Source organism: Sitodiplosis mosellana, unplaced genomic scaffold (genome assembly GCF_009176505.1).
Source record: "Sitodiplosis mosellana isolate CC-2019 unplaced genomic scaffold, AAFC_SMos_1.0 Smas_scaffold_18, whole genome shotgun sequence".
NCBI classification, from domain to species: domain Eukaryota; kingdom Metazoa; phylum Arthropoda; class Insecta; order Diptera; family Cecidomyiidae; genus Sitodiplosis; species Sitodiplosis mosellana.
The window spans coordinates 440,233-466,896 of NW_022595260.1; the positions used below are offsets into that span (position 1 = coordinate 440,233).

Here is a 26,664-nt window from a genome sequence, read left to right on the forward strand (position 1 = left end):
ATTACTAAGAATCGTATCAATTATTTGCTGATGATAATAAGTTTTGATGGAGTCATTCATGAGTTAATAGGTCAATTCTGCGGTGCTATGACGTTACTTCATTGATTTAGTGTATCAGAAATTTAACTTGATAAAATATGCGAAACATAATTAATACATACTAAATAGGCAAAATTTTTCGAAGTACCATGTCGTCATGTAATACTGATTAATAGTCAAACGTGTTATTTTCAAGATTTAGACGTCAACATCAAAGTTTAAAATATGCTAACCGAAACTATCCGATAAAAATCTAAATTTTTCTGAAAAAATAATCTGTTTTCTTTGTTTTGTTTTTGTTTCTGTAGACTCGCACATTGCCAAATTCATCATCACCATTCCGACGTTGGGGTCAGTCATCTTTTCGGTCGCGTTCTAATGATCTTACACCAGCTAATTTAACAAATCATCGACCATCATCACTCGTGGCTTCAGAAAATGATGTTTATTCGAAGGTATGAAACCACGCGAAATAGACATGTTTATTCAAGAGCTTGTGAATAAACACGTATTTTTATTGTTACAGTCCGTAGATAATGACGACGATACATGTACATTGAAGAGCAAAGGCAGCGACAGAACGAGCACAATAAATATTGTCGCATCAAATCGCATCATTATAACCGTCGATTCCCCAAGTCATGGCGTCCAAGTATGGGGAAATTCGTTTGAAAAGTTATTAGAGGATGCCGCAGGCCTTCACACATTTGCTGAATTTCTCAAGAAAGAGTTCTCTGCCGAAAATATTTACTTCTGGACCGCCTGCGAACGATACAGAAAAATTACGGTTCATGCGGAGAGAACAAAAGAGGCTAACGCAATATTTTCAAAGCACTTGGCGACGGGTGCATCTGAGCCAGTCAATGTTGATTCAAAAGCACGATCTCTTGCGCAGGAGAGACTTAACTATGCCGAACCCGATCTGTTCATACCTGTATGTAATAATAATCAACTAAAATGATTGTTTTGTTCATGTTTGACAATTGCAATTAACATCGATTTTCATCCAAAAATTTTGTAATTCAGGCACAAAAGCAAATCTTCAATTTAATGAAGTTCGATAGTTACCAACGGTTCATAAGATCTGATCTATATAAAACGTGCTTAACAGCTGAACAACAAAAGCAGCCTCCACCATATCCAGGTAATCAACTAGATCCACAGCTACGTACGTCGGTAGAACTGTATGAGAAACATACAACAGTGACATCATCCAAATTGAAGAAATCCCTTAGCAATGCAGAGGACCGCAGACGAAAATCTTTATTACCTTGGCATAGAAAGACGCGATGTAAGTCAAAGGACCGGTCGAATGAAGAATTTCTACGGAATGAATCACTTAAAAATGCAGCAACCAATTCGCATTTGACAATAAATATAAATCAATCACAAAACGACATACATAGTTCGCGTAGCTCGTTGTCTAGTTTTGATGCTGTGATTTCATCACGAGCAAATGGTGCAGTTTCACCAGTTGGCTCGAGCGAAGATTCCCCGACGCGCAGCTCTCTGTGTCGTGTTATATTATCGGATGGAGCTACAACAATCGTACAAACCAGACATCATGAAAGTATTCGAACTCTAATCGATCGGCTGCTGGAGAAAAGGGGAATTCCCTACGAAGCATATGAAGGATTTGTGGCTGGAACAAATAAACCGATTGACCTGAACATGTCGAGTACATCAGTGGCCGGTTGGTAGAATATTTTCTTCGAAATAAAAGAGAAAACAAGTTTCTTCTACAGAATAATTTATACCATGTATTCCTCTATTTAAGGCAAAGAAGTGTTAATCGAACAACGTGTAGTATTTAAGTTGGATTTGCCAAACAAGAAAATTATTTCGGTGAAAAGTAAGCCATGCAAAATAATGAGTGAAGTCCTCAAACCAATTTTGCAAAAGTACAACTATCAATTGGATATGGTCACGGTGAGTGAACTGGATGAAATGAAGACTGAGTTTCAGCTTAATAACAATACACTTTTTTTGCTTTCCAAAGGTACAAACAAGAACAAGCTCTGAGCCATTATCATTGTCCGCTCCAGTTACGTCCGCCGATGGTCTTCGTTTACAAGTCGTATTTAATGACGACGGTGAGTGAATATTTTTTTCGAAAAATCATAATCGCGTCCATTCATTACATTGTAAATATATGCCAAATTATTCTATAAAAAGCAGAAAAACATTTCAAGTTAATATTTGTATAAAATTTAACATAAAATAGATGTTAATCCCAACGAGAATTCACTATGTCATTTAGATTTGTTCAACTAGTTGATTAAACTTATTGAATCGCAATAAATAATTGAAAAACTAAACTTTTTGGTGCTTTTTTTTTAACCCAAAATTCATTTTATTACGTGGTGGGTCTCTTTTCCTTGGGCTTTGTTTTTATTCGTTTCCAGTTCTTCATGGCTTTAACTCTATTTTTAGTTACATTTTATTAGAAATTATTTATCACAAAATTTTCCAATATTCCACTATAGCTAAGTTAATTAGAATTTAAGTCCAATACAAACAGGCAAACTGGTGAAAGTTGATAACTGTCAAAAAGATACCTAATTGTAACATGAATTTTATTATCAGAAATGATCTTATATCACCTGGCTAAAATGTTAATCAACTATTGGTTAAGTTGTGTTGACGCAGAAACATTTAGATGTATACACATGTCAGCTATCAGCGAGTTACATTTATCGAAAATCGTTTTCCGCTTACAGTTCAAACATCAGCGCAGGATTCACTTAATGAGATTACCAATAAAGTATTCAATGAATTAATGCAGTCAAAAAACGTGGACATTAGTCAAAGTTCCTCTTTACAAACAAGTCAACATCAAAATCATCATCGACCACCACTGCAACAACAGCAACAACAACAGCAACAGCAGCAGCAGCAGCAGCAACTACATAGTAATATTCCAAATCAACAGGATGAAATCAGTGGGCGATCAGATGATTGGTGCTCAGAAAGCAGTTCAGGGAATTTCGGCCCATTACGGCAACTTGCAGTCAAAGGTCGTTCTTTGGTTCCGGTCAGCAAGCAAAGAAAATTTTCGATAACACCATCCTCATCAAGTGTTTCGTTATTGACATCAACTAGCTCAAAAGATAACGCAAGCACATCATCAAAGACAATCACAGACACGAGCTGTTCGTTTCCTCTAATCAGTGGAACCTCCAGTGAATCGACTGATCTTAATAAGAAACCTCTCATTGCAAAATGGAAAACTGGAGTTCGATTGCAGAACGCAACATCCTCACCTTCAACACCAACGGACAGCAAAGGTAATTTAACAAAAATAAAAATTCATCAAAGTCTTTTGAATGAGTAACTTATGTTCAATTTTAAAATGCAGATCTTCTTGAGGGTTTGAAACGTGCTCAACGCTTTCGTTTGGAGGATCAACGTGGTACTGAAATCAACTTCGAACTACCTGATTTTCTGAAGGATAACAACCCGAGCAAGTGGAAAAACATACACACTTTTCCAACAGGAGGAATGGCTCCGGAGGATGTCATTGAAAATGAAACACACAAGAAACCGTCTGGAAAAGCACCTCAACCGGCACCAAGACTCCGAAATTCCCAAAATAATTGCATTGAAAGTAGTTCGTACTCTGAAAAAGTCAACGAAAACGAAGACAAGAAGCATATCCTGTACAGTTCATTTAGTCCAGGTATTATTATCTTTCAAACTATCAATCAAGTGTAAATGTATGCCTTTTTAACGACAAATATTGGTTTCCTTCCTTCTAAGGTTCTGAACAAAGTGATTCTTCACCACAAAAATACACTATCGGAATGCTACCTCCACCATTGCCTCCAAAGCCAAAAATAAAGCCATCTTCTTGGGTCGGCGATTCACAGAATCTCTTAGCACACGGTATACGAAACAATATCAAGGCGTCAGATCGAGTCAATAGCATGTTAAGTGCAACAATGACAGACAAAAAATTGCCACAGCCGCGAACAATTTATTTTGATCGGTTGAATAGTAGTTTTGTGTGAAATTGAAAACAAATTCTAACCAGAGTCTGAGTGAATATATAATTTCATAAGATTTTGTGATGAGAGCGAATTATTTAAAAAAAGGTTGTTCATTGTCGATTTAATCGACATATTTCTTCTCTTAAAATGAAATTCTTCGCCATTGTAGACGAATATATTTTACACTTGAATTTTCTATTTATTACAAAAAACCACAATAATTTTTATGCGAAACAAATAAAATTCCGATCATGGATTTCTATTCTTTGTTTGATTTTAATATAAATTTTATTTCTTAAATCGTTATGACAGATTAAATGTATCGTTTTCGGACTACGCTGTAGCTACGGGGGATGGTGATAGTGGCTTTGTGGCGCTACCTTCATTTTCCATTTGAACTGCTTCAATGGCTTGCTCTTGATCTTCTTGGTTTTGATTTGGTTCATCGAGAATTTCATCGGAATCTTCGACATTGATGACTCGATACGTTGTCGGCGAAGGCTGTTTGCTCTCATTCCACGGAGGAATAATTTTGGCATGCATTCGCCATTCACCGTACAAATTCGAAATATTCTTTTCGAAAACGACATACTCTAGAACGTCTTTTGCTAGAATCTCACTGCCGTGCATGAGACGGCCGAATCGATCGTATATCGCAAGCGATTGTTGTGTATGCATTCGAACGGTAATTTGAGCGAATATGTTCTCTTTTGAGATAAGATGTGTTTGACGCGCGTGCACAACTCGTGGCGGTTCAATCGATCCCAAAAATTTCCATCGAATAGTCACATTTTTTGTATTGTGTTTAATCTCTGGATATAGTCGCTCTGTCACATTTTCACGAATGGCTGATTCGTCGTTACCCATAAGAGCTTCATGAGTACGAATGTAAATATCTTGAGCAGTTTCACCAAAAGTTTTTGGAGAAAAATCTTCTTCATAGGCACGAATCTTGCGAACGGCCATCATTGATTTTGATTTTTTCTCTAAAAATTCATAAGTTTGCTTCGCACCGCCTGCTGTGAACTTTGATAATTTACCGTCACCCTCAGGTGGAACATAGGGCTCGAAGATGTTGCTTGTCTATGAAATCAGAAGAGAACAACCGCCTAGATCAATTCGAATCAACTGTATTCGTATAAATATATTTACCGCTGATAAAATGATTGGCCGTTCCGACCAAGGTCTTGCTGGCATAATACCTCGTTCTTTCATTTTCCGTTTCTTTTCGTCTTCTGATAATGCATGTTCATTTTCGTGGAAATTGGGCAGATCCACCTTTACAAATTTCTTTGCACGAAGCCATTTGAATTTGGGATTCCAATGTTTTGAGTGATTACGACTTGATTGATAATTCAACGGAAGATTCAGACATTGGTATAGGACACCGGTTTGAACCTTGAAATTCAGAAACAAATCGAATATTAAAATATATTACGGAAATTTCTTCGGTTCCAGACCGATAAACATAACCTAGAAGTCAATAAATATTCGTCTAATTTTGGATTATTAAAGAAATAACATGTTAAAATAATATTCAGGTGTACTTTAAAAACTTCAATTAAAAATATAAAAATTATTTACGAACCTTAAGTCCTGTGGAAACTCTTGTAAATAATGTAATTGCAGCCATCTCACATTATTTTGATCTTTTATTATCTATAGACTATTCAGCTGAGCAGATTGACTGAATTTCAGAATTAGTGGTCTTTTGACGTTACACAACGAACCGCAAGATTTACACAATTTTTTTTTATTCAAAGAAATAACAATTTATTTAGCACTCATATTTTATACTGAAAATTTAGAAAAAATTGAAATTTTCATGATTTCCGTATTTATTATTTCTAAATGCGATTCAATCAAGTAGTAAAACAATCAAAGCATTTAAAGTATGTTGTTTTTGGTATTGCCATATTAAAATGAACTGAACGGTAGGGAAATTAAAATGTCAAACCGCGTTGCATGCGCACAGACACACTGTATCGGTTCATTTTGTCATCCACAATGGAGGCCGATTCATTTGCGTTATCATTTGCATATTCATTGCAAGCATAGCACGACGTGTGTGTGTGACCAGTCTGTAAAAAATAAAAGGAGTCCAGACAAAGTTGTCTTTTCCTCAAATTTTTTGTGGAGCCGAACAAATTTTCGTATATTTTTCTGTAAGTTGGTCCGTAGAAATTGAATAAAATTTGAACAAATTGTTTACTTTGAAATTAATGTGAAGATTTATATATATATATGAAAATCCGCATGTTTTTGATACAATGTTTTTCTTCCTTTCGTTAAATTGGCTTTATTTCAATGTTTTTTTTCTGTGGATCTCTCATTTTAATCCAAAGTTTATTCGCACAATTGCGTACGATATACGCATCAATTTATCATGAAAAGCTCTCCAAATTGAAAAGTTAAAACTATGGTATAAAATAGTGAATGGACGTCCATCTTTCTTTTTCGATGGGCTGCCATTATGCACATTTTTCTTGCGCATCGGAGTCGCCATTGATTGATTCGTAGAGACGACATTTTTTTCATTTAAATGCCTTCCATCTTTAAATGACTTTCAATAAGAAATTTCAAAGGTTTCAACTGTAAATTGGTATTGTATAAAGTGAAACAATTAGTATCGTTACATACATACTCGTTGTGACGCAAACACCAATACCACAATCAATTTGGATCTTACTAATCTTGTTCCACATTTTGAATCCAATCCACAAATAAGTTTCGTGCTTAAAGCATTTGGCTTGATATGAGTGTGGATTTAATTTAAATGCGACCACCTACGACATTGACATAGAGACAGAGAGCGGAAAGAAAAAAAACTGTTGTACGAACACATCATAAAGTTTTAGCGCTTTGCCATTTCCCATTACTCTTTCTTTTAGAACTTTCCGTAATTTCTCTCGTTCAATTCATATTTCATTAATTTATTTATTTTAATTTTATTCATTGTGTTAATCTTTTCGGCGAATAGTGCGTGACTTTTACAACAACCAATAACCAGAGTGTGCGTGCTAATTAACAAACAGTATATTGGAGTTTTTATTTACGTTTTTATTTTAATTTGGGACAAAAGTTAAAAAGTAAGAAAACAATTTTTATTTTTTACATTTTTTTTGTCGATTAATGTTTTATTTTTGACCTTATTTCGAATATCCTTCATCGAAAATGCATCGTTTTGATAAACGGAGTAGGTCACATCATTGTTTTTAATTTAGTCGTAAATAAACAACCAGTTTAGCTTATAACATTTCCGTATGCGAATTATGGGAAAGTGCAAATAATTAAAGTTCTGTTTGAGTTAAAAGAAGTCGAATCGAGAATTTGTTTCCTCGTGACGCATATTCATATGCCGTCGATCAAACGAATGGGGTCAACCCGAGTCAATTTGAAATTGGTCGTCAATGTTTCGTAACACATTTTGATGGCCATTTTTCATTAATATGGTATCATAAGAAGTGATATTATTCATGAATCATCGCATATTTCGTACGGTTTTCTCAAAGAAATTGAGTGGCACTTACTTGAACGGGTTCATTTAATTTCGCATGCTTTTTGTGTAGAAAAATAAGGTTATGTTCATTTAAATGACACGCATATTCGGGGTTCGAAGAATGAGACCAAGAATCACAAAGTTCAAAGTGAAAATTAAAAAGTAACATTGCCTTGAAACGATTTTGTTCTAGTGCTTTCTCAAATGGTTGTGCGGGTTTCAATATGACGATTCGCCAGTACTGCTAATAGCCATTTTTGTTCTGTCAATTTTATCTTTTGATTGGCATGTGCTTCATTGGTATTGGAGGCACACATTCACATAAATATCGCTACCTTCGTCATTTCACACACGTTTTTTTTTCACAAAATCTTTTGTGTCGACATCTGATGACGCACAATGCGTTCAACTTGTTGAGACTGTGTGCGTGTGTACGTATCCAATATTTTTTGGTGTATTGTGTCATTGGCAAACGAACCGGTTCGCAATTTCACACCGATTCAAAATGCGGTGAGGCTACATTCAGCGCTACATAGGCAGTCGACCGATCGCAACACATTCAGTTCCAAATAGTTTTTGATGAGCTGTCGTGTGCTCATTTCTTTCCATTTTTTCATTCTACCATTTTTTTCACTGACTGAAAAATAACTGTACAGCTCGAAATAGTATTAAGTGAAACAAAGCTATTCCACACATTTTCATTAAAAATAGATATTTTGTGATTTTTATAATTATTTATTTGTAATAGAAGGGATTTAAAGTCCCAAAGGTAATTTTTTTCATGATTCCGCTGTTAAAGCGCAATTAAAATTCCGTGTGCCGTTGTAGATGTGAACCTCTCCAAACTGATTGACGTGATACTCAAACTGATTCACAAACTTTTTAGGTTATAAAATCGTCTAATTTATAAAGTCCCCATTTATAAAGCATTTGTTAATTTATTCTCGATTTTTTTTCATGTGATCCCTCGAATTCTGTTGAATATTTTAACATTTTTTTCGTTCTTCTGCGTTTGAATTCTTTTTTTTTTTATAATGAATTTATTGTTAAGATTTATCTATGAACGACTACACGTTTTAAGAATAACTTTGATGTGTTGCAACATTTTCGTCTAAATTGTCCCGTTATCTTTTTTCAGCAATTTATTGTATGAGTCAGAAAATCGAAAGACCAGTACTATCAGGTCAACGCATCAAGACCAGAAAAAGAGGTTAGTATTTTGTTTTTTTCTTCTAAATCGTTTAATTCGTTGTATACTCACAGTTGTTTTGTTCGGTTGAATTTTGTTATAGATGAAAAAGAGAAATACGACCCCACGGGATTCCGTGATGCGGTCATTGCTGGTCTTGAAAAGAGTGGCAATGATTTAGAATCTATATCAAAGTATTTGGACAGTGCTGGTAATAAACTGGATTACCGTCGCTACGGCGAGGTGTTGTTTGATATTTTGATTGCTGGGGGTCTCTTAGTACCTGGTGGTTCAATATCCCAAGATGGCGAAAAACCAAGTACTGAATATTGCATCTTCCGCGCATCTGAAGATATGGAAGCCATGCGCCAACAAGAGCAGGTGTTCATCAAGCTCATGCGCCGATATAAGTATCTGGAGAAGATGTTCGAGGAGGAAATGAAGAAAGTTTTGATCTTCATCAAGGGTTTTACTCCAAGTGAACGTACCAAACTGGCGCGCATGACTGCACTTTGGATTGGTGAGTAAAAAGACATTTTTATAATTATTTGAAACCACATAACCACCAATCCAGATTTTGCCTAATAATTCCTTTGGTGTTCATCAGGAATTGTTACTTCCTATTTCTGGATAAAACAATCACCATGAAAACAGTACTGACAATATTTCGAAGTTTAAATTTAAATATTGTTACACTGTTTTCAACATATTTAACATGTAAAGAACTTTATAATTCGATGTCAAAATTTTACATAAATGTTTACGTCGAAAATACTTGCCTCCAGTTTTTGCCTAATAATTCTGGAATAAATTAAGAATTATTACTTCCCATGAACTGGACAGAGAAAATAGACATTCAACAGGCCATAATCACCACTGTGGGATTATGGCTAGAAATTAATCTAACAATTAATATTTCTTCTTTAGATTAAATAAGTGTGACTAAAAATATAACGATTGTAATGACATATTTATCAACTTTGGTTCATTTTGATTTCCTTACAGCCAATGGCTCAGTCCCGCCAACTGTTTTACTGTCCTTGATCAATGAGCATCTCATTAAGGATGAAATTGCTCTTGATTTTCTATTGGAAGTTTGCTCGACTTTTAAGCAAGAGAAGGGAATTGCTTCATTGGTACAAATCTTAAAGAAAGGCAACGTTGAAAGCAGGTAGGCTCTCTATTCTATCACTGAATCGATTAAGCTATTTCAATAAAGCGTGCACTGCATTAGAACTGATTTCATGGACTTTTCAACCAAAAATCAGTGTCGGAAATGTGCTATAACGAACACCATGAATTTCTATTACTTGTCCGATTGAATGAGAATGTGAAACCTCTCTGGGTAACACATTCAACTAATCAATTGGTTTTTCAAGATTTTCAACATCTTTTCCAGTGTCAATTCAAAACGAATTTGACTATATCATTCCTTTAAATTTATTCCCAACTTGACATATCTCTTATGTTACTTTACAGACTTATGGACTTTTTCCCGCCGAAGAAGCAAACAGAGGAATACTTAAAATCAGTTTTCATAGAGAAGGGCTTGGCAGAAGTAGTGAAGCTGCACAAGGCACAAGCAAGCTACGAAGCCAAGCGGGAATTGACACAGGTAACCAATCAACACTAATATTTCTACCTTTTTGTAGTTAAAATGTTGCACTGTAGGAAAGAATTTCATTTGGCAAATTTGCCGAAGAAATTCTTTGAAACTTTCATTGAAATTTCATGTGCTAAATTAAACCAAATCTTTTGCTTACATTCGCTTTCAATCAATGGAACCGAATGTCAATGAAGAATCTGACAACCTATTCTTTCAAAAAACTTAGTTTTTCTACTGATAACTTGTGTTCAACGCACAATTTATTGAATTTTTTCCTTTTATTCTGAAGGTTCTCAACGATGACATCCGAGATAACAAAACGCACAAAGAAATCATTTCTGATATTCGTGAGTTGGCTCAAAAATCTAATATTGCTGATCATGAAGTTATCGGTTTGATTTGGACGACGGTAATGTCATTGGGCGAGTGGAACAAAAAGGAAGAATTGGTCACCGATCAAGCTTTGAAGCATCTCAAACAATACACCCAACTGTTGAAGGCATTCGCAACTACCGAAAAAGCTGAACTCTCTCTCATATTGAAGGTGCAAGAATTTTGCTATGAAAACATGAATTTCATGAAAGCCTTCCAGAAGATCGTTCTTTTATTCTATCAAGGTAAATATTATTCACACTCTTCATTTCATCTACGGCAATAAAATAGTAAAATAATTTAAAGGAAATTAACCTCAAATTATCAACATTGTTGCTAGATCAATTTAACATTCTCGATCTAGAGGCTTTCCGCACTTTTCCATCGGTCGTCTCTTATAAACCATTATGTTACATGTACAAAATAATATTATTTTTGCAAAGTAAATTTGAACGATTAAACTATTTTAAATTTAGTTAATTTTGAACCTTTTTTTTTGCTTTTCTGCAGCTGGAATTGTTTCAGAGGAATCGGTTTTGAAGTGGTACAAAGATGGACACTCGCAGAAAGGCAAGATGCATTTCTTGGAACAAATGAAAAAGTTCATCGAATGGCTTCAAAATGCCGAAGAAGAATCTGAATCTGAGGAGGAAGACTAGAGAGATTTAGCTTCCATAGATCCAACAATATCCACTCGAGAACGCAAATGCAAGCAAAATCATCAACACAAAGCAGAACAAAAATTTAAACAACAACAACAACAACCATTAATCCACACCAGTAAAACTTAATTCTAAAACTAAATAAAAAGAAAAAATGATAAAGAAAAACTTCAAAATAGAAATGAGTTGAATTTTCAATTGCCAAATGATAATCTTCCAAATCAAAGAACTGACTATCAACAGGTCACACAATTCACCAAAATACTTCTCAAAATGTTTTTGATCATTTTTAAAAATTTCATGAAACGAACACAAAACTGTTTGAATTATTATAGTTTTCAGTTGAAACTTTCAGCCGTGATTATTCTAACGAACCGATAGCACGCGGATTTGACGCCAGATACTACTCCCAAGATCTTTTATTTAAAAAGAAGAAAAACCCGATTTTTATCGTCTCATTTTGTATTTATCAAAATCAAATCAACTCATTGTACGTATTGTGAATAATAATCAGCTGGTGTATAACTGGTAATGCATATATTGGACACACCATGCAATAAATATCAAAACAATAGAATAAACAAACCTCTTTTTCTTTCCGGTCAGTCAATCAATCATTTTATTTATATTTATTAAAATGTGCAGTAAAAATGATCCAGGGTTTTATTAAATCTTCTATTTATTTTTATTGAATCAAAGTTGATAGAACAATCATATTTCACTGTCTGATTCATACTCCGTCCAATCCAAAGAATTCTTATCTAAGCTCCTGCTCTGAAGATAAACATCAAATTGTTCTGGAATGGACATGAATTTTCGGCACTTCGCTCGAAATTGTTTCCATGTCCATTGGTCGTAGTTCTTCTTGTCCATTACCATCGCCTTATAGTTTAACTTGTGTTTGTCCAAGAAATAGCTGAGCGATGCAATCAATCCTTTCGGCAATCTAAATTAAGGTCACTCGTGTCAGCTTTATTGAATGATAGACAGTTACGTTCGTTCATACCTGAAATTTGATTCGCGCAGAGCATTTGCTTCAGCTTCCATTTGTTCCATTACGAATCCTTTTGGTCTTTTGATCGGCTGTGGCTCGGCGCTATCATTATCTTCTTCGATGAATCCATGCATCTTCTTAATCATTCGTACACGTTCATCATGTGCATTCGTTATTTTAATCACTTTATTTGGATCCCAACCCAAGCCTATCTCCTTCAAATTGGATGTTATCGTTTTTCGATCTTCCCACACCAGACTATACAATGGAACACAAAGTAAGAGAGAAATCAATAGAATAATAGTGCTTAATTCATCATTTACCATTTTATTTGTCCGGTGCTTATTTTTTTTTTATTCAATCGTTTACGATTCACATTGTAACGAAATTTCTTTGCTTTTCTCAATTTATGCAGTCGAGGCATTTTTGATGAACTTGAAAACGATTTTAGTGTAAATGAAATCTATAAAATTTGGATTCAGAATTGATGGCTTTCAAATTCCAAAAATAACGTGGTATAGTAAACAGCAACACGCTGATATGTCAGTCACGAGTCTACTAAAGGCTGTCAATTTAGTACAGTACTTAACATTCTTAACCGTACTTTATGAGGACTCAGAAATACAATTTAAAATCTATTACAATTCGTTAACTTTTGACATCTTTATGAGATTTCATGAAAATAAAACAACATAATTTGGTAAAATTTGAAACGTATTGCCCGCATTTATTTCCAGAATTTTCTCGAGGCCATTTTCAATATAAAAATTAAATAATACTTATTTCTTTACTGGCAATAATGTGGGAAGTGTGTATGAGTAAGTTATTCTGAGAAGTGACGACTTATGCACAAAAGATATTAGAAGCAAGGAAGAAAGCATTGATGGAATTGATGTTTTAAAAATGAACTTAACAACTAACTTTTTCACACGATTAAATGCACTTTTTGTTCCACTTAAAAGATTTATCAATAATTGAAGGCGTTGGTGATTGTTATAGCTCTAAACGCACCCGTACTCATACCAAACGTGGTCATCGTTTTTCTTTTTGTCTTTTCCACCATTTCCATTGCTTGCGTTGTTATCGTTAAGGACTGAATTGTTTGGTGATTGCTGACTATTGGACGATCCGACTATTTTTGGATCGCCAATAACGTTTGAGATACGATTGTACATCAAAAACGTAGATGGAGTTTGATCATGGGACGATGAATGATTATTGTTATTGCTGTTGCTGTTGCTGTTGCTGTTGCTACTGATGCTCGAATTGTTGTTGCTGATCGATGTATTCCTATTGTTTGTTGCGTGTGATGATATCAACTCGGGGTCTGTTTGGGTTGTTGTATCCGGTATGGAATTTTCATCAACCACATAAACGGTTCGTCGACTACCGGCTGCAGCCAAAGTTAAGCTGCTGCCGGTGACATCAGGTGGCTCAATCCTCCTTTAGATTAGAAATCCATTTTAGTTATATCAACTCCTACATTAGGTAATTACAATTTGGTCTTACCCTGGCAATGTGTTGCGAGACGTTCGCATCAAATCTTCTCGAACTATTGGTTGATAATTGTTTGCTGGAGATGAAACTCGATTGGAAATAGTATCGTTATGCTGATCACTTACTGCTTTCCGTTGTATAGTAATGTGTGTCTCTTTCTTTAACAAATTTGAATCCGAAGCGGTTGAATGTGGCTCCTCACCGCTGTTATCTGACTCATTACCTCCCGAATCAAAGCCGAGAGTGAATTGTGACTGTGTCAGACGTGATTCGTCTAACCATGATCGTCGATTCTATAATATCAGAGAAGAATACTTTTTATATGAATTCGTTAAAATTTAGCCAAATCATATAGAAACATACACTTTTTGTCGGTACTTTATTCATAAGGTCAGTACCAGCCTTCTTCACTCGTCTCAGAACACCACTGCCGAACGGTTTCCTATAGTTACAAGTGTAATTCATCATATATTTTTTCTACAATGTCACGAAGTGGTTATGGATGTATTCGCGACAACTTACTTTTTTTGATTGCTGTCAATTTTTCGATAAAACTCCATAATTTTTTCCTCCAATTTCTCTTTCTGTCTATGCAAATGATTGACTTTGTCCGTAAATAGCTTCTCTTCATCATGATAATGTTGCTTGTCGTCCAAAGAATGACCCAAAAGCTCGTGGTATTGAGCAAGGAGTTGTGACACATGATCCATTAAAGCCCGACGATCAATATCAAGACTTGCATTCATCTGAACAAGCATCTCACAACGGTTTGCCTCTTTAGTGAGCTCAATCTCTAGTGCCTTGGCCTGATCTATTCGAATGCTGAGTTCACCATTCAGTTCAGTGTTCTGAAGGTTGAGTTTTGCATTTTCTGTTCGCAAAATCTTGTATTGTTCCTATATCAAAATATATATAATCACAATTTAACACAGTTCAATATTGAATATTATGAATATTATTTATTGGGTTAGTGTGTATAGTACCTGAATGCTCTTGTATTCATTTTTGACGCGATCATTGGTGGTAAACAGGCTGCGGAAGTCATCTTTCAGTTTGGAGTGCTCCGAACGCAAATTGCTATAGGCTTCGTTTTCCTTTTTGATCGTAAGAAGTTTTGCTTGCAAATCGCTGATTTGATGTTTTAGATTTAGTTCTTGATCGTGAAAGTTTCGGTTATCGTGACGTACATCACGTAGCGACTCCTTGAGTTTCTTATGTTCCTTGTTCAATGCTTCATATTCGATGCTTAGTTGTTCGTGCAGCGTTTGCATTTGCTTTTGATCTGCCAACAATGATTTATGTTGCGACTCGATTGTTTCCATTTGCTTGACAAGTGCGTCTTTTTCGGAAGCCAACTGCGAGTTGGCCAGCTGCAAAGCGACGTGTTGTGTATTTAATGACGTCACTTGTGAGCCGAGCGTTGAAATATCTACTTGATGTTTGATCAAGTCCTGATTAAGAATGTCATTAGTCGCTTGAAGTTCAGCATTTGCAGCTGCCAATTGGTCACACTGCGCCTTCCACTCGGCTGAAACAGATGATAGAACTTCTTCGGTTTGGTGCACCAAATCGGCTTCGCGTTCGGTGGCCACAACATCAACATTCTTCTGGCAGAGAATGCAGGCCGAGCTACCGTCATCGCTTGTGCCACCGTCACGACCGACTATCTCACGCAGCACCTTCCAATTTTCTACATTGATCAACAGCTTCTCAAGAACATTTTCCACACTCAAATCGACCATCTCCTCATCATTTGTTGGCCAATTAATGTTCAATTTTTCGAGATCTTTTTGAATTTTCGAAACAAGCACATTTTTTGCAATCAGATCATTTTGTAGTGTGGAAAGCGTTTCATCTTTCATTTTGAGCTGTGTCACAAATTCATTGTTTTTACTTTCGAGATCCTGAATTTTGGCACACTCATTTTGAGCGGCAGATAGTTGCTTGCGCAGCGTTTCGATTTCATTTATTTGCAAAAGCAATTGGGCACTATTTTCATCCAGTTGCACTTCCTTTGTCTGAATCAAATTCAAAATGGAATGTATTAATATCGAAATTGTGTAGAACAAATCGGTAAAATGTGATTGTTACCTCCAATGTCGCCTTAAATTTGTTCAAATCCTTTAATAGATTTGCATTCTCCTTCTCCAGGCCACTGATTCGCTCCTTCAAATCCAGGGTTTCGATTTCAAATCGATCACATGCCTCTGCTTTTGGTAGTGTTGATTCCAGTTCTTTTTTCTTCGTGTCCAGAAAACGTTCTAGGTCATCAGCACGCCGCTGAATGCTCACACTCAAGTTATGAATGCGTTGTTTTTCTTTTGTCAATGTTTCCACCTGTTTTTCGAGCGCCTCTTGCTTAAGTCGGTCAAGTTCTTTGTCTTGCATTTGACGCTCGGTGGTTTGTTGTCGATTGTCGATTGCATCTTGGAGTTTCTTATTCTCTTCGAGTGCATTTTTAAACATTTCTTCAAGCTCTTGATTTTGCTGCGAAAATCGATTACAATTCTCTTGCATTTGTTCCAATTTAAGGGTGAGCATTTTCTTCTCTTTTTCAAGCTCTAATATTTTGTTGGCCGTTTCTTGGAAATTTGTCTCTTGCATAGCATCGAGAGCTGATTGTAATCGGCGGTTTTCCAATTCTAACTTGATGGCACGTGTCTGTTTTGTCAATTATTTTATGGGTTAAATAAAAAATGTGAGATTTCCAGTTCAAATGATCTTCTTTTACAGCATTCAAAAATACCTGTGCATTGTTGGTTAATTGCTCCGACAAACTGTTATCACCGACTGGACCATCATTATCATGCTCTTCACTCTTCAGCTTGTCAACGTCCGATAGTTTATTCAAAGACTTCATTGCAAGTTGAAGCTGCGTGTTTTCGTCGAGCAATTCCTGTAATTTTCCACGATCGGCATCGCGTTCCAAGGCCATGTCATTTAACTTTTGCTTGTATTTAATTATCTCCGATTCCAGCGTCATTGATTGTTCGAATCGCTTTCGAGACTGTGTCAATTGATCTTCCAACATTTCTCTGTAAATAAAAATCACATATTTTTATTTCATTGGAATTAAAAACTTCTGAAGTCAACAATTCGTTCAAACGATTATATTGTTCAATGATCGTGAATTTTTACTTTGTTTTTTGCAGCATGCGATTGTCTTCACGCAGCTCTTCGGCACGTGTTTTGAAAAAGTCAGCATCGCTCAGTTTTTCACGTATTCGCTGCATTTCCAATTCTAATTGATCTGCTCGATCAGCACGCTCCCGCAGAACATCTACTTCGTCACGATATGCAGCAGCCCGGCAAGATTCGGTATACCATTCTTGTGTCTATTGAACAGAAAATAGATGATATCACACTGATTTGTTTCACTTTTGTTAGAATGTGCAAGGATATAATTACATCACGACGTAATTTTTCATATTGACTATTTTTATGTTCTAGTTCTTCTTTCGCTTGAAGATATGCATCCGTTTTTTCATCTCTGCAAACAGATAAAGTATATATCAATAAACTTGAATTTCAATTGTGGCACAATATAATCAATTAACAATCTTACAGGTCCTGACGCAGTTTTCTTAACTTTGACTTTAAGTCGGCAAGTTCAACGGCCAAATGATTTTGGTCACTATTGATAGCGGCTGTTTGATTCGTAGTGGCTTCCGACGTTGAAAACTTAGCATCGTTGGGATTTGGTGTCACCTGTGTTATCCAATCAGTGTGGTATTTGTCACGCTCACGAGCAATTCGAACAACAAGATCAATCAAATGATCAACACTCAAGTTGTAACTGTGTGGTAAAAATACAGAACAAATAATATAAAAAAACAATATTATTTGTTTTATGTTTTTCTTCGAACGACAACTGAATCATTTGTTTTTGTTTTTAGCATTTGTGCAATATTTAAAAAAACCTGGCAGTAAATATTTGACTACATGATTTTGCTTTTCTTCTAAATAGCATGTTGCAATTTGCTTTTGGAATATACCTCACTATTAGTTCAAATGAAAGCCGTCATGTTGTACAAAAGGACTTGAAATTAATTTAGATAAAGATAAGATATTTGTGAAAAATCATAAAAATAATTAAGATGAAGATGAGATATTATCTTATCTATCCAATAATATTTTTTCATTTATCTTTTTGTTATTACTTTCCCACACGACCATGTCGTATAAGAAAAGTATTGGGATCGCCCTAGATTTTTTGACCCACTAAAAATCAGTTTTTTTTTTCGATTTTCGAACGCCGAAAATCGCGAACACTAGCGGTATTTAAGGGTCGTAAAGTAGGTGCGTGGTACACTGTACGCTGTACGCAAAAAACACGGTAGAAATTTTGCTATGTCACAATGTATAAAAAAACAGAGTATTGAAATCGCTCTGATATTAAGGTGTGATTTACATATGATTTTTTTCTAATTTCAATACATGGAGAATTGGATTTAATTGGAAATTATATGTTTGGGAGTGTAGAAAAGTCAGACTTACGAATGTAAGGCACCTTGTCTTTTCTATGTTTCCTATGGAGATCTCGAATTATCTTTGAAATTATCTACAATATTCAATATAGATAATCCAAAAATATCAAGATAAGATAGCAAGATAAATTACTATTCTGAGTTTGAATCGAAATTTAGATGGAGATAAGATCTCATCTTATCTATCTAAATTTTATCTTTGTATAACACTGCATGTAATCATATGAGTAGCACTCAGATCGTTTCGAAGAATTTCCATGCAAAATGACAGTGGGGCACTTTTGCAACATGCTATTTCATTTTTCACCTTAATCTTCAGTCAAATTGTTAAGAAGATACATTAGTTCAAATCAAATATAATGGAAACAATATATCGAAAATAATTACCGTCGATCACTATCTACGGTGTCCGTATTGAGAACCAATGTTTGCGAATCTGTCACAAGTTTGATGACGTCAACTATGGCATGTTGTGTATCAACAGCAAGTTCTTTGATACGCGCGATGAAAAACTGCTTATTGGGGCATTGAACCGCAGCACCGAGAAGCAATGTAAATAGTAATTTCATTTGATCTAGTCCAGCTGTTGATTCTTTTTAGCCAAAAGAAAAAGAAAAAGCAAATTACTCCACAAAAATGATTCAACCGTAATAATAACGAGCGCGTTGAAAATACAAACCTGGTGCGTGACCTAATGTCATGCAGTCCGGAACTACAAGTATTGTCTGACCCAGTTCTTCCTCGTACAGCGATCGCATGTTGCGAATAATATTATCGAAGTTTTTGGCTCGAACAATCGGTACTGTGGCTTCATCTAAGTCTGTTAAATGTTGTGGATAGAACTGAGGCTCCGGATCTATATTTTGCCAGACGGCATGAAAAATTGATGCATCGAATAACGACTGATAGCCATTTAAAAGTTCGGGCCGTGGCAGACATGACTCCAGCTAATATATGAGACAAAATCAAAATCAAAATCAAAAACTATAATCATCTCATTTAATTACGGAAAGTCTGTGTAAAATTTTGCACCGCAGACTTAACGGTAACTAGAATCTAATTGGTTTTTTTTCTATACACAATTCGGCAGTGGTTACGCAATCCTATACAGTTTAATTTTTTTTACATTTGGTAATTTGCATGAAATCGGGTCAACCAAGAGTTTTTTCTTGTCAGTAAAATCGCAAATAAACCAATCTTAGCAAACTTGAATTCAAGCTTAGCATGCCATTCGCAATTGAAATGGTTCGGGGAAAAAACAAAGTAGTCAATTGAAGTTTAGCTTCATTTGATGTAGAATCTTAACAAAGGCTTTTTAAAGTTGAAACCAATTCATTTAAAAAATCTCCAACAATCCGAAAAAATACACAAAAAATCCCCACTCGAGTTTCCAATTTTGGTGATTAATGGTAACATCGTTCTACGCTCATCGGATTTAAAATATGAACTAATTTGAATTTTAAATAAAATTGATTTCAAAACGTTTTTCATGTTTCTTTATTTTCTCAATATATAGGTGCCCAAGATGAGTTTTCAGTTTGGTACACCGAAAACATTGTACTCAAAGTCGTTTGACTTCTTTCGGCAGCCAAGTAAAAAATATTCTCGAATCGTACCGAATGCATCATGGTGCACGAAACCGATGTCGATTCGATCACCACCGAATGAAGATGAACTGAAGGCGTTTTTCGTAAGTTTTGGCTATTCAGTTGAAATTACGAAAAAATTTCGTCGCATTTTCACGGATGAACAACCGTCGTCAAGCGAGAGTATCAAAAGTGATTCATCTTCGGTCTCGAATATTCCGAATCAACTGTACTGTGGCCACATCCCAAGTGATGTAACTGAACGTGAGCTGTTCGAAGCAATCAAACTGCACGCAAAACCTACCGAAATATGTCTTATGATGGATGCCGTTGCACAGAAACATCGCGGATTTGCGTTCATTAAGTTGGCCAACGAAAAAGACCAGAGGCTCGTTTTGGACAATATCGACGGTTTCGAAATACGACCTGGTAGAAATGTGAAATTGAGTGTTTACAAACCCAATCGCTCCTTGTATGTTGCAAATATACCAAAGTCGATCAGCGGTGATCAGCTGCGTGATGAATTCCGTAAATATTTGCTTGGCATCGCAAATGTAGTCGTCTATCGACCATTTAGCAATTGCCGCATAGGCGATCAAAATCGTGGATTTTGCTTTTTGGAATTCGAATCTCATGATATGGCCCGAGTTGCTAAACGAAAACTGGAACAAGATCCGAAAAGAATTTTTGCGAATGCAGTTTTTGTTGATTGGGCTGATTCACTCGACACACCATCCGATGAAATCATGCAAAATGTTCGCGTGCTTTACGTTCGAAACATACACGAATCGGTTACTGAGTCTCAACTCGATCAGGTCTTCAGTCCATTTGGTGAAATTCAACGAGTGAAACGAATAAAAAACTTTGCCTTTATTCACTTCCAAAATCGATGCGAAGCATTGGATGCTATGAAGTCATTGCAAAATTTGCAATTATGCGGTGAAAACCTATCGATATCGTTGTCATACCCACCGCTCGACAAGAAGAAGAAGGAAGAGGTCTTGAGAATGCGACAAGAAAGAATCATGCGAGAGAGTCCCATACGCATCCGTTATTGACATTGATTATAATATTATTTGATTTTTAAACATTTCATTCAATGTATCACAACATATATTGTAATGCAAAATAATTAAAGCAAAAAAAAAACAAACAAACAGGACAATAAAAAACCCAATACATTTACATACCCATGTGATTAAAGCTCCATTGAGAAATTCATCGATTTCATTAGCTGTGGCGTTGGTCGACATTGTGTCGCTAATTAAAATTGGAATTGAATTTAAACACAAATATCACAAATATTTTGATTTCAGTTTCGATGTTTATTTAATTTGCACAGCGCGTTCATGACGGACCACAAAATTTTGGTTGGGTTCAATGTTTCGTATTTCTGTCACAACTATATCATCACATCACATATTGAAACACTTCTATTGGCAATTAGCACTTGCAAATATAGCTAAAAAAATGAACAAACATAAAAAATAGCGATCACAAAACTATTAAATGAAAATTAAGTTCAAAGAACTGTTTTGAGATGAAAATCAAATGTCTTCGAAGTGAGAGAAAATTAAAACTGTGACCGATGTGTTGATGCAAAACGGACACACAAACAACAGCGATGGAAAATAAAATAGAAATAAAACGCTCGAGCGCTGCAATCACGTACCAGCGACACAAAAATGTTCACATTGCTTAATGCATATATGCATAATTTCTACATGTGTAACATAATCGCATTTCAGGCAATGCGACTGCTGCATTGAAAGAAAAAGTATCGATGGTTCATGGTACACTGCACGATGGAAAATAAGTACAAATTTGACGCTTTGTAAGCTGCATCAAAATACTTGCTCTTTTTAGGCTCACTTAGTACCGTCTACTGCCTGCATATATTCTTTAAATCTGTGCATTTTTCCTTAAATTTTCTTGTCACTCGTTTCTCGTTTTGTATACTCTATTTCACATTCCATTTTCGCCTTTAATCGTGTACATTGCATACACCAAATGTAGTTGGTGTATAGTTTGAAGAAAAAAAACTAAGATTTCATGTAAAAATATCCGTGGCTGCTGAACAGCACATATGGTGAGTGGTGGACTGAAAGACAGACCGACAATGAAAGCAATGTTACGTGCAACTATAGCAGAGACTACCATGCACGTATTTGTTTATAGAAATCGCTTGTGTCTTTGCTCGACAACTAGTTTCATATTCCTTTTCTATCGACATTTCCTCTCCCATTCAATGCTCTACTACTTGCTTCTTTTTACATTGAATGCACAGGCCAAGCGACTAAGAAGCAGCTAAAATGTTCTCACTATCTCTCATAATATGTAATGTAATTCAAAATATTCGATATATATAGTAGCAATCGTCAGTAGCACCTGTCTATTATAATGCTACTTATATCGTTATTAGTTGGCATCTCACAATTAATTTGGCAATGAAATCCATAAACAATTCAAATTATTGAAATTATTTACGTCTTTCACGCAAACTGAATAGTAAATAGTATAAACTGATGAAACGAATTCGTTCGCTTTTAGTTAATTACAATCAACACTATACTATTTTCACAGCACCTGTACACAATTTTATTTGGATTTTTAAAAATATTGAGCCAATTTTTTAAAATATTCAGGAGAAATATTAACAATACGAAGTGTCAGGCAACAAAGCAAAACCTACGAAATGAAATAACTCTGAAGACACGAAATTTGCATTCACTCAATACTAAAGATGTTGTGTATGTGTGTTTGGATTGAACTTTTTTTGCACAAAAACGGTGAAGAGAACGCTCTCGGTTGTATTGTATTGTTTGTTGTCGAAATAAAACTGCTTTCCATTCTTCTGACTCTGTTTAGCATTCACGCGTCTCAACGCACGAACATTCGTCCAACGAACATTTAATGTCTTGTATACGTCGTCTGTATGTATGTATGTATGTATGAGTGTGGCCCTTTTTTCGGTTGCTCATTTTCCTACAATCAATACATGTTGTTCTTAAGAATTGTGAGACAATAGAATTCTTGCACAGATGAAATTTAACTCGATTCGGTGAATTTTTAGGAATGTATTCGTGTTCGTGCTTAAATCCGAATCGCAAATATTATATTCACCGCATATAGGTAGACTGCCTTTATTTTTGTGACAATAGCCATGCGAAATTCCATCAGGCAAGTGGAAGCCGTTAAAATTTAACCGATGTGTGGGAGTTGGATAACATGGAATGAAATCAGAAATGTTCATTGTTTTCATTTCATAACTATTATTTGTTGGCTTGGTTCAAATTATACGCTAAGTGAGTTTTCATTTGTTTTTCAGCCAAGGTCTAGTTCACGATGTTCCAAACTGATTTTTTTTTCATTGAAACCATGTGACCAATTTAAAAATGTATAGTGTGCCGCGTTTGCGTTCGGTCGAAATGTCATTCTGTACAATTTGTCCCAAACTTTGTTTGTGACGTATTAGATGACGTTTCGATTTGAATTTCTCAAATACGCGCAACATATCCAATAGAAATTTCCATACATATGTGCAAGTAATGTAGGTTAGAATTTTTTTGACAATGGCCACTGACGGGATTTCACCTGCACTCGCAAGTAAATATCAAAATTATTAATTATTTTATTGCGAAAATAGCAAAAAAATCTGAAAATTAAAGAAAGAAAAGTATTAATATCAGGTGGAAAGTTGCATTTTACTAAATAATTGGCACATTTCAAGTGCTGTTACAGAAATCATGAAGACACATTGCGACACAGACAAAGAAATGAGTATATACATGCGGAACATACGTTGCTGTTTATAGACTATGCTTTTTTTTCTACAGACGGAAAAAATAGTTGACTTATATCACGGTTAAAATTATCAAATGAAATGTATAATGCAAATAGTTTGAATTTATATCAACACATGGACATATTTGTCAATTTTAATATTCGGAAAATTCTTGTTTGGTTATAGTTTATTCGTGTCTAAAATTATCGCACAGATGATTATTTCACATAGACAAATCGAAGCAATCTTATCAACCTATCGAGAGTGCTTCTACTGGGTACTTTACCGAATCCTGTGGACCTTTCTCGGAGCAAACACTAATCATAGTGCTAATTTTTAGAACCGTTGAAAATTATAAATATTTCCACTGACTTAATGGAAATTCCTTTTGATTGACATTTCAGTTCGCTCCAGCGTCGGCGTGGAATTATGGCATTCAGCCGGTGCAAACAACACTTACACAACGAACGAAAAGTTTGCTCGAGACGAGAGTAAATTCTGTCGAGCCATTGAATTCAGTGGCGATGGGCGATACTTGGCATGGGCAAATGGCACCAAGTACGTATCGAACAATTGTTTTGTCATTTTTTGTTTGTTTTGTTTGACTAAATCTCTAAAATTGAATTGCAGAGTTCAAATTGCATCTGTGAATAACTGGAATGTTATCTGTTCATTGCCACGTCCGAAAGCATTCGCCATAAAATTCTCGCCTAAAGGAACGTATTTAGCAACACTTGAACATTATTCAACACCCAAAGATGGATCAGAACCACATCCAAATTTCTGTGTGTACCGCGTAAGTACGAGTGAGGCCGTATTTGCGATCATCAACAAGAACTTCCCTGATGATTGGATGCCCGGATGGTCGAGCGATGAGGGAGTATTTGCGCTCATGGTTGGCGGTGAAGCTTTCTTTTACGAAACAAACGGTCCAGATGGGTTTCAGAAATCTGCCAATAAGATTGGTGGTAGTCGAGGTGGTGAACTATCGATTGCGGGTGGCGGTAGTAATCCACAGGTTGCTCTTTATGTTCCTGGTCAGAAAGGCCAGCCATCTATATGCAAAATTTTTCGATATCCAGCGCTTGATGCGAATCAAATCATTGCATCAAAAAGTTTCTATCAAGCCGATCGTGTTGAAATGATGTGGAACAAACGTGCCTCAGGTATTCAATGAATGAATTATGTGTGCCAACAACATTTTTAATCATTTGCATTATTTCCTTGCATGTTCGGAATATAGGAATGATTCTGATGACCAGCACTGACGTAGATGCCACCGGAGCATCATATTATGGCAAGCAAGCCCTCTACTTTATGAGCACAAAAGGAGATTCGTGTTCGGTTCCATTGAGCAAAGAGGGTCCTATACACGCAGTCCAGTGGAGTCCCAAGGGAAACGAGTTTTGTGTAATTTATGGTTACATGCCGTCCAAGGCCACTTTCTTCAATTTAAAATGTGACCCAGTGTTTGAAGTAAAAGAGGCAGCAAGAAACAGCATTTATTATAACCCATTCGGAAATATTGTGCTCTTGGCTGGTTTTGGTAATTTGCGCGGAAGTGTAGAAGTTTGGGATGCCAACGAGAAAAAGCTTATTACAACATTCCAAGCAGCAGACTCGACACTTGTAAGTACACTCATTGCAATAGCATTGTTATGAAACGAGGTATTTATCGAAATGATTTTTGTATATGTAGTTGGAATGGGGACCAGATGGAGAAAATCTTGTAACTGCAACAACTGCGCCTCGTTTACGCATTGGAAATGGATTTAAAGTGTGGCATTATTCTGGCGCTCTATTGCATGAAACTGTTTGGCCCACAGGCCAGGAGCTGTTGCAAGTTTGTTGGCAAAGATTTGCAGATGGCTTATTTACTGAGAAACCAATATCGAATGTAAAAGTGGCGGGAATTCAACCAAGCCAACCACAAAGCAGTAAGGCCGTTTATGTGCCGCCAAATATTCGAAGCGGCGGTGGCAGCGCAATATCATCGGCTGGTGTTTCACAGAGACCTAATCAGCCACCAGTTGAAAGGGGTCCAATTCCTGGCCTGCCAATAGGTTACAAAGTTAGCCAAGGGCAAAGGAAAAAAGACCGAAATGCAAAACGAAAAGAGAATGAAAATCCAAAACAAAACATTACATCAAATTCAAGTGCAAATTCAAATGCCACAAAAGTAGAAGGTAACTCACCTCAGACGAATCCAAATCAAGCGAATCCAACGTCAAATAATAAGCGAAATCAGCGACGCACACCGCGACAACCAAACAATCAAAACCACACAAATGGTAATAGCTCGAACATTCAGAACATCAGTGATTCCACGCCCACTCCCAATTCTAATGCCAATACCAATGTCAATGTCACCAACAATTCAAACACAACTCTGCCAAATGAGGAACAGCCAATTGCAAATGGGTCAGAAGCACAAAAACGAGAAAGAAGACCCCGAAATCGACAACGAAAATCCGAAGGGGGAGTCGGTGGTACATTGGGAGATCCAGAGAAAGACAAACGAATGCGTACGGTACAACAAAAGCTACGAGACATTGCCAAATTAAAGGTTCGCCGAGATAACGGTGACAATCTTGAAGTCAATCAACTGTCAAAAATTGGATTGGAAGCCGAACTCATCAAAGAACTCAACTCGCTCAAAGTCGAAGCTTAAAACAAAACGATCGCTTGAAGAATAAATCATCAAAACAAATCTATGTATGAACTTCGCCTTATAATCGTTCTGAGGGTATACCATTCGTAGTTTTGCTTGACTTTGAAACATATAAAGAAAGAAAAACACCAGATCGTTGCATGAATCGAATAAAATTGTACCACCACTTTTTGTTAATTTGGAATTTCAAAATTATCATCAGGTTATGACACATTTAAACAACACGGATAACTAGCAAATCTAGAACAAGGAAATAAACACTAAAAATTAAATCATCTGGATCAAAAAG

At 35.9% G+C, this 26,664-nt stretch overlaps 7 protein-coding genes and 1 long non-coding RNA gene across 24 annotated transcripts in view; 4 read left to right on the forward strand and 4 right to left on the reverse strand.

The window, feature by feature from the left end:
• The window catches only part of LOC129568367 (regulator of G-protein signaling loco), a 21,001-nt gene extending 16,713 nt beyond the window's left edge, over window positions 1-4,288 (forward strand). For both annotated transcript variants that reach the window (XM_055446097.1, XM_055446098.1), the window contains 8 exons: window positions 348-494; window positions 566-973; window positions 1,066-1,732; window positions 1,817-1,968; window positions 2,039-2,132; window positions 2,760-3,326; window positions 3,398-3,718; window positions 3,799-4,288. In XM_055446097.1, the coding sequence (XP_055302072.1) occupies window positions 348-494; window positions 566-973; window positions 1,066-1,732; window positions 1,817-1,968; window positions 2,039-2,132; window positions 2,760-3,326; window positions 3,398-3,718; window positions 3,799-4,049 (2,607 nt within the window). In that variant the 3' untranslated portion in view covers window positions 4,050-4,288. The remainder of the gene's footprint in view (window positions 1-347; window positions 495-565; window positions 974-1,065; window positions 1,733-1,816; window positions 1,969-2,038; window positions 2,133-2,759; window positions 3,327-3,397; window positions 3,719-3,798) is intronic.
• On the reverse strand, window positions 2,359-2,765 carry LOC129568400 (uncharacterized). Its single transcript, XR_008687948.1, has 2 exons — window positions 2,643-2,765; window positions 2,359-2,582 (listed from the first exon to the last, which is right to left on the reverse strand). It is a non-coding gene; the product is annotated as an uncharacterized LOC129568400 (long non-coding RNA).
• Window positions 4,207-6,118, reverse strand: LOC129568387 (probable 39S ribosomal protein L45, mitochondrial). Its single transcript, XM_055446195.1, has 4 exons — window positions 5,986-6,118; window positions 5,617-5,824; window positions 5,181-5,426; window positions 4,207-5,111 (listed from the first exon to the last, which is right to left on the reverse strand). The coding sequence occupies exons 2-4, from the start codon at window positions 5,659-5,661 to the stop codon at window positions 4,362-4,364; spliced, it is 1,041 nt and encodes a 346-aa protein (XP_055302170.1). The 5' UTR covers window positions 5,662-5,824; window positions 5,986-6,118; the 3' UTR covers window positions 4,207-4,361.
• Window positions 6,052-11,941, forward strand: LOC129568383 (protein krasavietz). Of its 6 annotated transcripts, none has more exons than XM_055446185.1 (8): window positions 6,052-6,193; window positions 7,009-7,117; window positions 8,666-8,737; window positions 8,820-9,236; window positions 9,722-9,887; window positions 10,196-10,331; window positions 10,612-10,939; window positions 11,205-11,941. In XM_055446185.1, the coding sequence occupies exons 3-8, from the start codon at window positions 8,677-8,679 to the stop codon at window positions 11,351-11,353; spliced, it is 1,257 nt and encodes a 418-aa protein (XP_055302160.1). In that variant the 5' UTR covers window positions 6,052-6,193; window positions 7,009-7,117; window positions 8,666-8,676; the 3' UTR covers window positions 11,354-11,941. The 6 variants fall into 6 exon arrangements, with proteins under 6 accessions (XP_055302160.1, XP_055302164.1, XP_055302161.1 ...); XM_055446186.1 differs by lacking the exon at window positions 6,052-6,193 and adding an exon at window positions 6,529-6,861; XM_055446187.1 differs by lacking the exon at window positions 6,052-6,193 and adding an exon at window positions 6,803-6,927.
• A 69-nt stretch (window positions 11,942-12,010) lies between these two features.
• On the reverse strand, window positions 12,011-12,912 carry LOC129568393 (nucleolar protein 16). The gene is made up of 3 exons (XM_055446205.1): window positions 12,674-12,912; window positions 12,363-12,608; window positions 12,011-12,302 (listed from the first exon to the last, which is right to left on the reverse strand). Exons 1-3 carry the CDS (start codon window positions 12,772-12,774, stop codon window positions 12,068-12,070), a joined length of 582 nt encoding a protein of 193 aa, XP_055302180.1. The 5' UTR covers window positions 12,775-12,912; the 3' UTR covers window positions 12,011-12,067.
• A 134-nt stretch (window positions 12,913-13,046) lies between these two features.
• LOC129568369 (girdin) lies at window positions 13,047-23,080 on the reverse strand. Of its 11 annotated transcripts, none has more exons than XM_055446105.1 (15): window positions 22,613-22,976; window positions 21,778-22,021; window positions 21,111-21,382; window positions 19,014-19,281; window positions 18,722-18,926; window positions 17,413-17,643; window positions 17,256-17,337; window positions 16,986-17,182; window positions 16,594-16,882; window positions 15,939-16,508; window positions 14,831-15,865; window positions 14,370-14,743; window positions 14,211-14,289; window positions 13,860-14,140; window positions 13,047-13,793 (listed from the first exon to the last, which is right to left on the reverse strand). In XM_055446105.1, exons 3-15 carry the CDS (start codon window positions 21,171-21,173, stop codon window positions 13,352-13,354), a joined length of 4,116 nt encoding a protein of 1,371 aa, XP_055302080.1. In that variant the 5' UTR covers window positions 21,174-21,382; window positions 21,778-22,021; window positions 22,613-22,976; the 3' UTR covers window positions 13,047-13,351. The 11 variants fall into 11 exon arrangements, with proteins under 11 accessions (XP_055302080.1, XP_055302076.1, XP_055302074.1 ...); XM_055446101.1 differs by having other exon boundaries at window positions 21,593-22,021; XM_055446099.1 differs by lacking the exon at window positions 21,778-22,021 and having other exon boundaries at window positions 22,613-23,080.
• On the forward strand, window positions 19,276-21,038 carry LOC129568386 (heterogeneous nuclear ribonucleoprotein R-like). Its single transcript, XM_055446193.1, has 2 exons — window positions 19,276-19,743; window positions 19,851-21,038. Exons 1-2 carry the CDS (start codon window positions 19,741-19,743, stop codon window positions 20,976-20,978), a joined length of 1,131 nt encoding a protein of 376 aa, XP_055302168.1. The 5' UTR covers window positions 19,276-19,740; the 3' UTR covers window positions 20,979-21,038.
• A 304-nt stretch (window positions 23,081-23,384) lies between the features above and the next one.
• LOC129568374 (eukaryotic translation initiation factor 2A) lies at window positions 23,385-26,663 on the forward strand. The gene is made up of 5 exons (XM_055446168.1): window positions 23,385-23,526; window positions 24,109-24,262; window positions 24,335-24,870; window positions 24,948-25,333; window positions 25,404-26,663. Exons 1-5 carry the CDS (start codon window positions 23,493-23,495, stop codon window positions 26,373-26,375), a joined length of 2,082 nt encoding a protein of 693 aa, XP_055302143.1. The 5' UTR covers window positions 23,385-23,492; the 3' UTR covers window positions 26,376-26,663.
• Window position 26,664: the final 1 nt, after the last annotated feature.

Coding starts and splice junctions, on each gene's coding strand:
- LOC129568374 (XM_055446168.1), top strand. CDS start 23,493: ATGGCCACTGACGGGATTTCACCTGCACTCGCAA. Junction 24,263..24,334: donor GCATGGGCAAATGGCACCAA/GTACGTATCGAA, acceptor ATTGAATTGCAG/AGTTCAAATTGCATCTGTGA. Junction 24,871..24,947: donor GTGGAACAAACGTGCCTCAG/GTATTCAATGAA, acceptor TTCGGAATATAG/GAATGATTCTGATGACCAGC.
- LOC129568383 (XM_055446185.1), top strand. CDS start 8,677: ATGAGTCAGAAAATCGAAAGACCAGTACTATCAGGTCAACGCATCAAG. Junction 9,237..9,721: donor CATGACTGCACTTTGGATTG/GTGAGTAAAAAG, acceptor ATTTCCTTACAG/CCAATGGCTCAGTCCCGCCA. Junction 9,888..10,195: donor AAAGGCAACGTTGAAAGCAG/GTAGGCTCTCTA, acceptor GTTACTTTACAG/ACTTATGGACTTTTTCCCGC.
- LOC129568369 (XM_055446099.1), bottom strand. CDS start 21,173: ATGTCGACCAACGCCACAGCTAATGAAATCGATGAATTTCTCAATGGA. Junction 18,927..19,013: donor GACATTAGGTCACGCACCAG/GTTTGTATTTTC, acceptor TTGGCTAAAAAG/AATCAACAGCTGGACTAGAT. Junction 16,509..16,593: donor AATTAACCAACAATGCACAG/GTATTTTTGAAT, acceptor TTGACAAAACAG/ACACGTGCCATCAAGTTAGA.
- LOC129568393 (XM_055446205.1), bottom strand. CDS start 12,774: ATGCCTCGACTGCATAAATTGAGAAAAGCAAAGAAATTTCGTTACAAT. Junction 12,609..12,673: donor AGCACCGGACAAATAAAATG/GTAAATGATGAA, acceptor TCCATTGTATAG/TCTGGTGTGGGAAGATCGAA. Junction 12,303..12,362: donor CTGCGCGAATCAAATTTCAG/GTATGAACGAAC, acceptor ACCTTAATTTAG/ATTGCCGAAAGGATTGATTG.
- LOC129568387 (XM_055446195.1), bottom strand. CDS start 5,661: ATGGCTGCAATTACATTATTTACAAGAGTTTCCACAGGACTTAAG. Junction 5,427..5,616: donor GAGTTTCCACAGGACTTAAG/GTTCGTAAATAA, acceptor CTGAATTTCAAG/GTTCAAACCGGTGTCCTATA. Junction 5,112..5,180: donor GGCCAATCATTTTATCAGCG/GTAAATATATTT, acceptor CTGATTTCATAG/ACAAGCAACATCTTCGAGCC.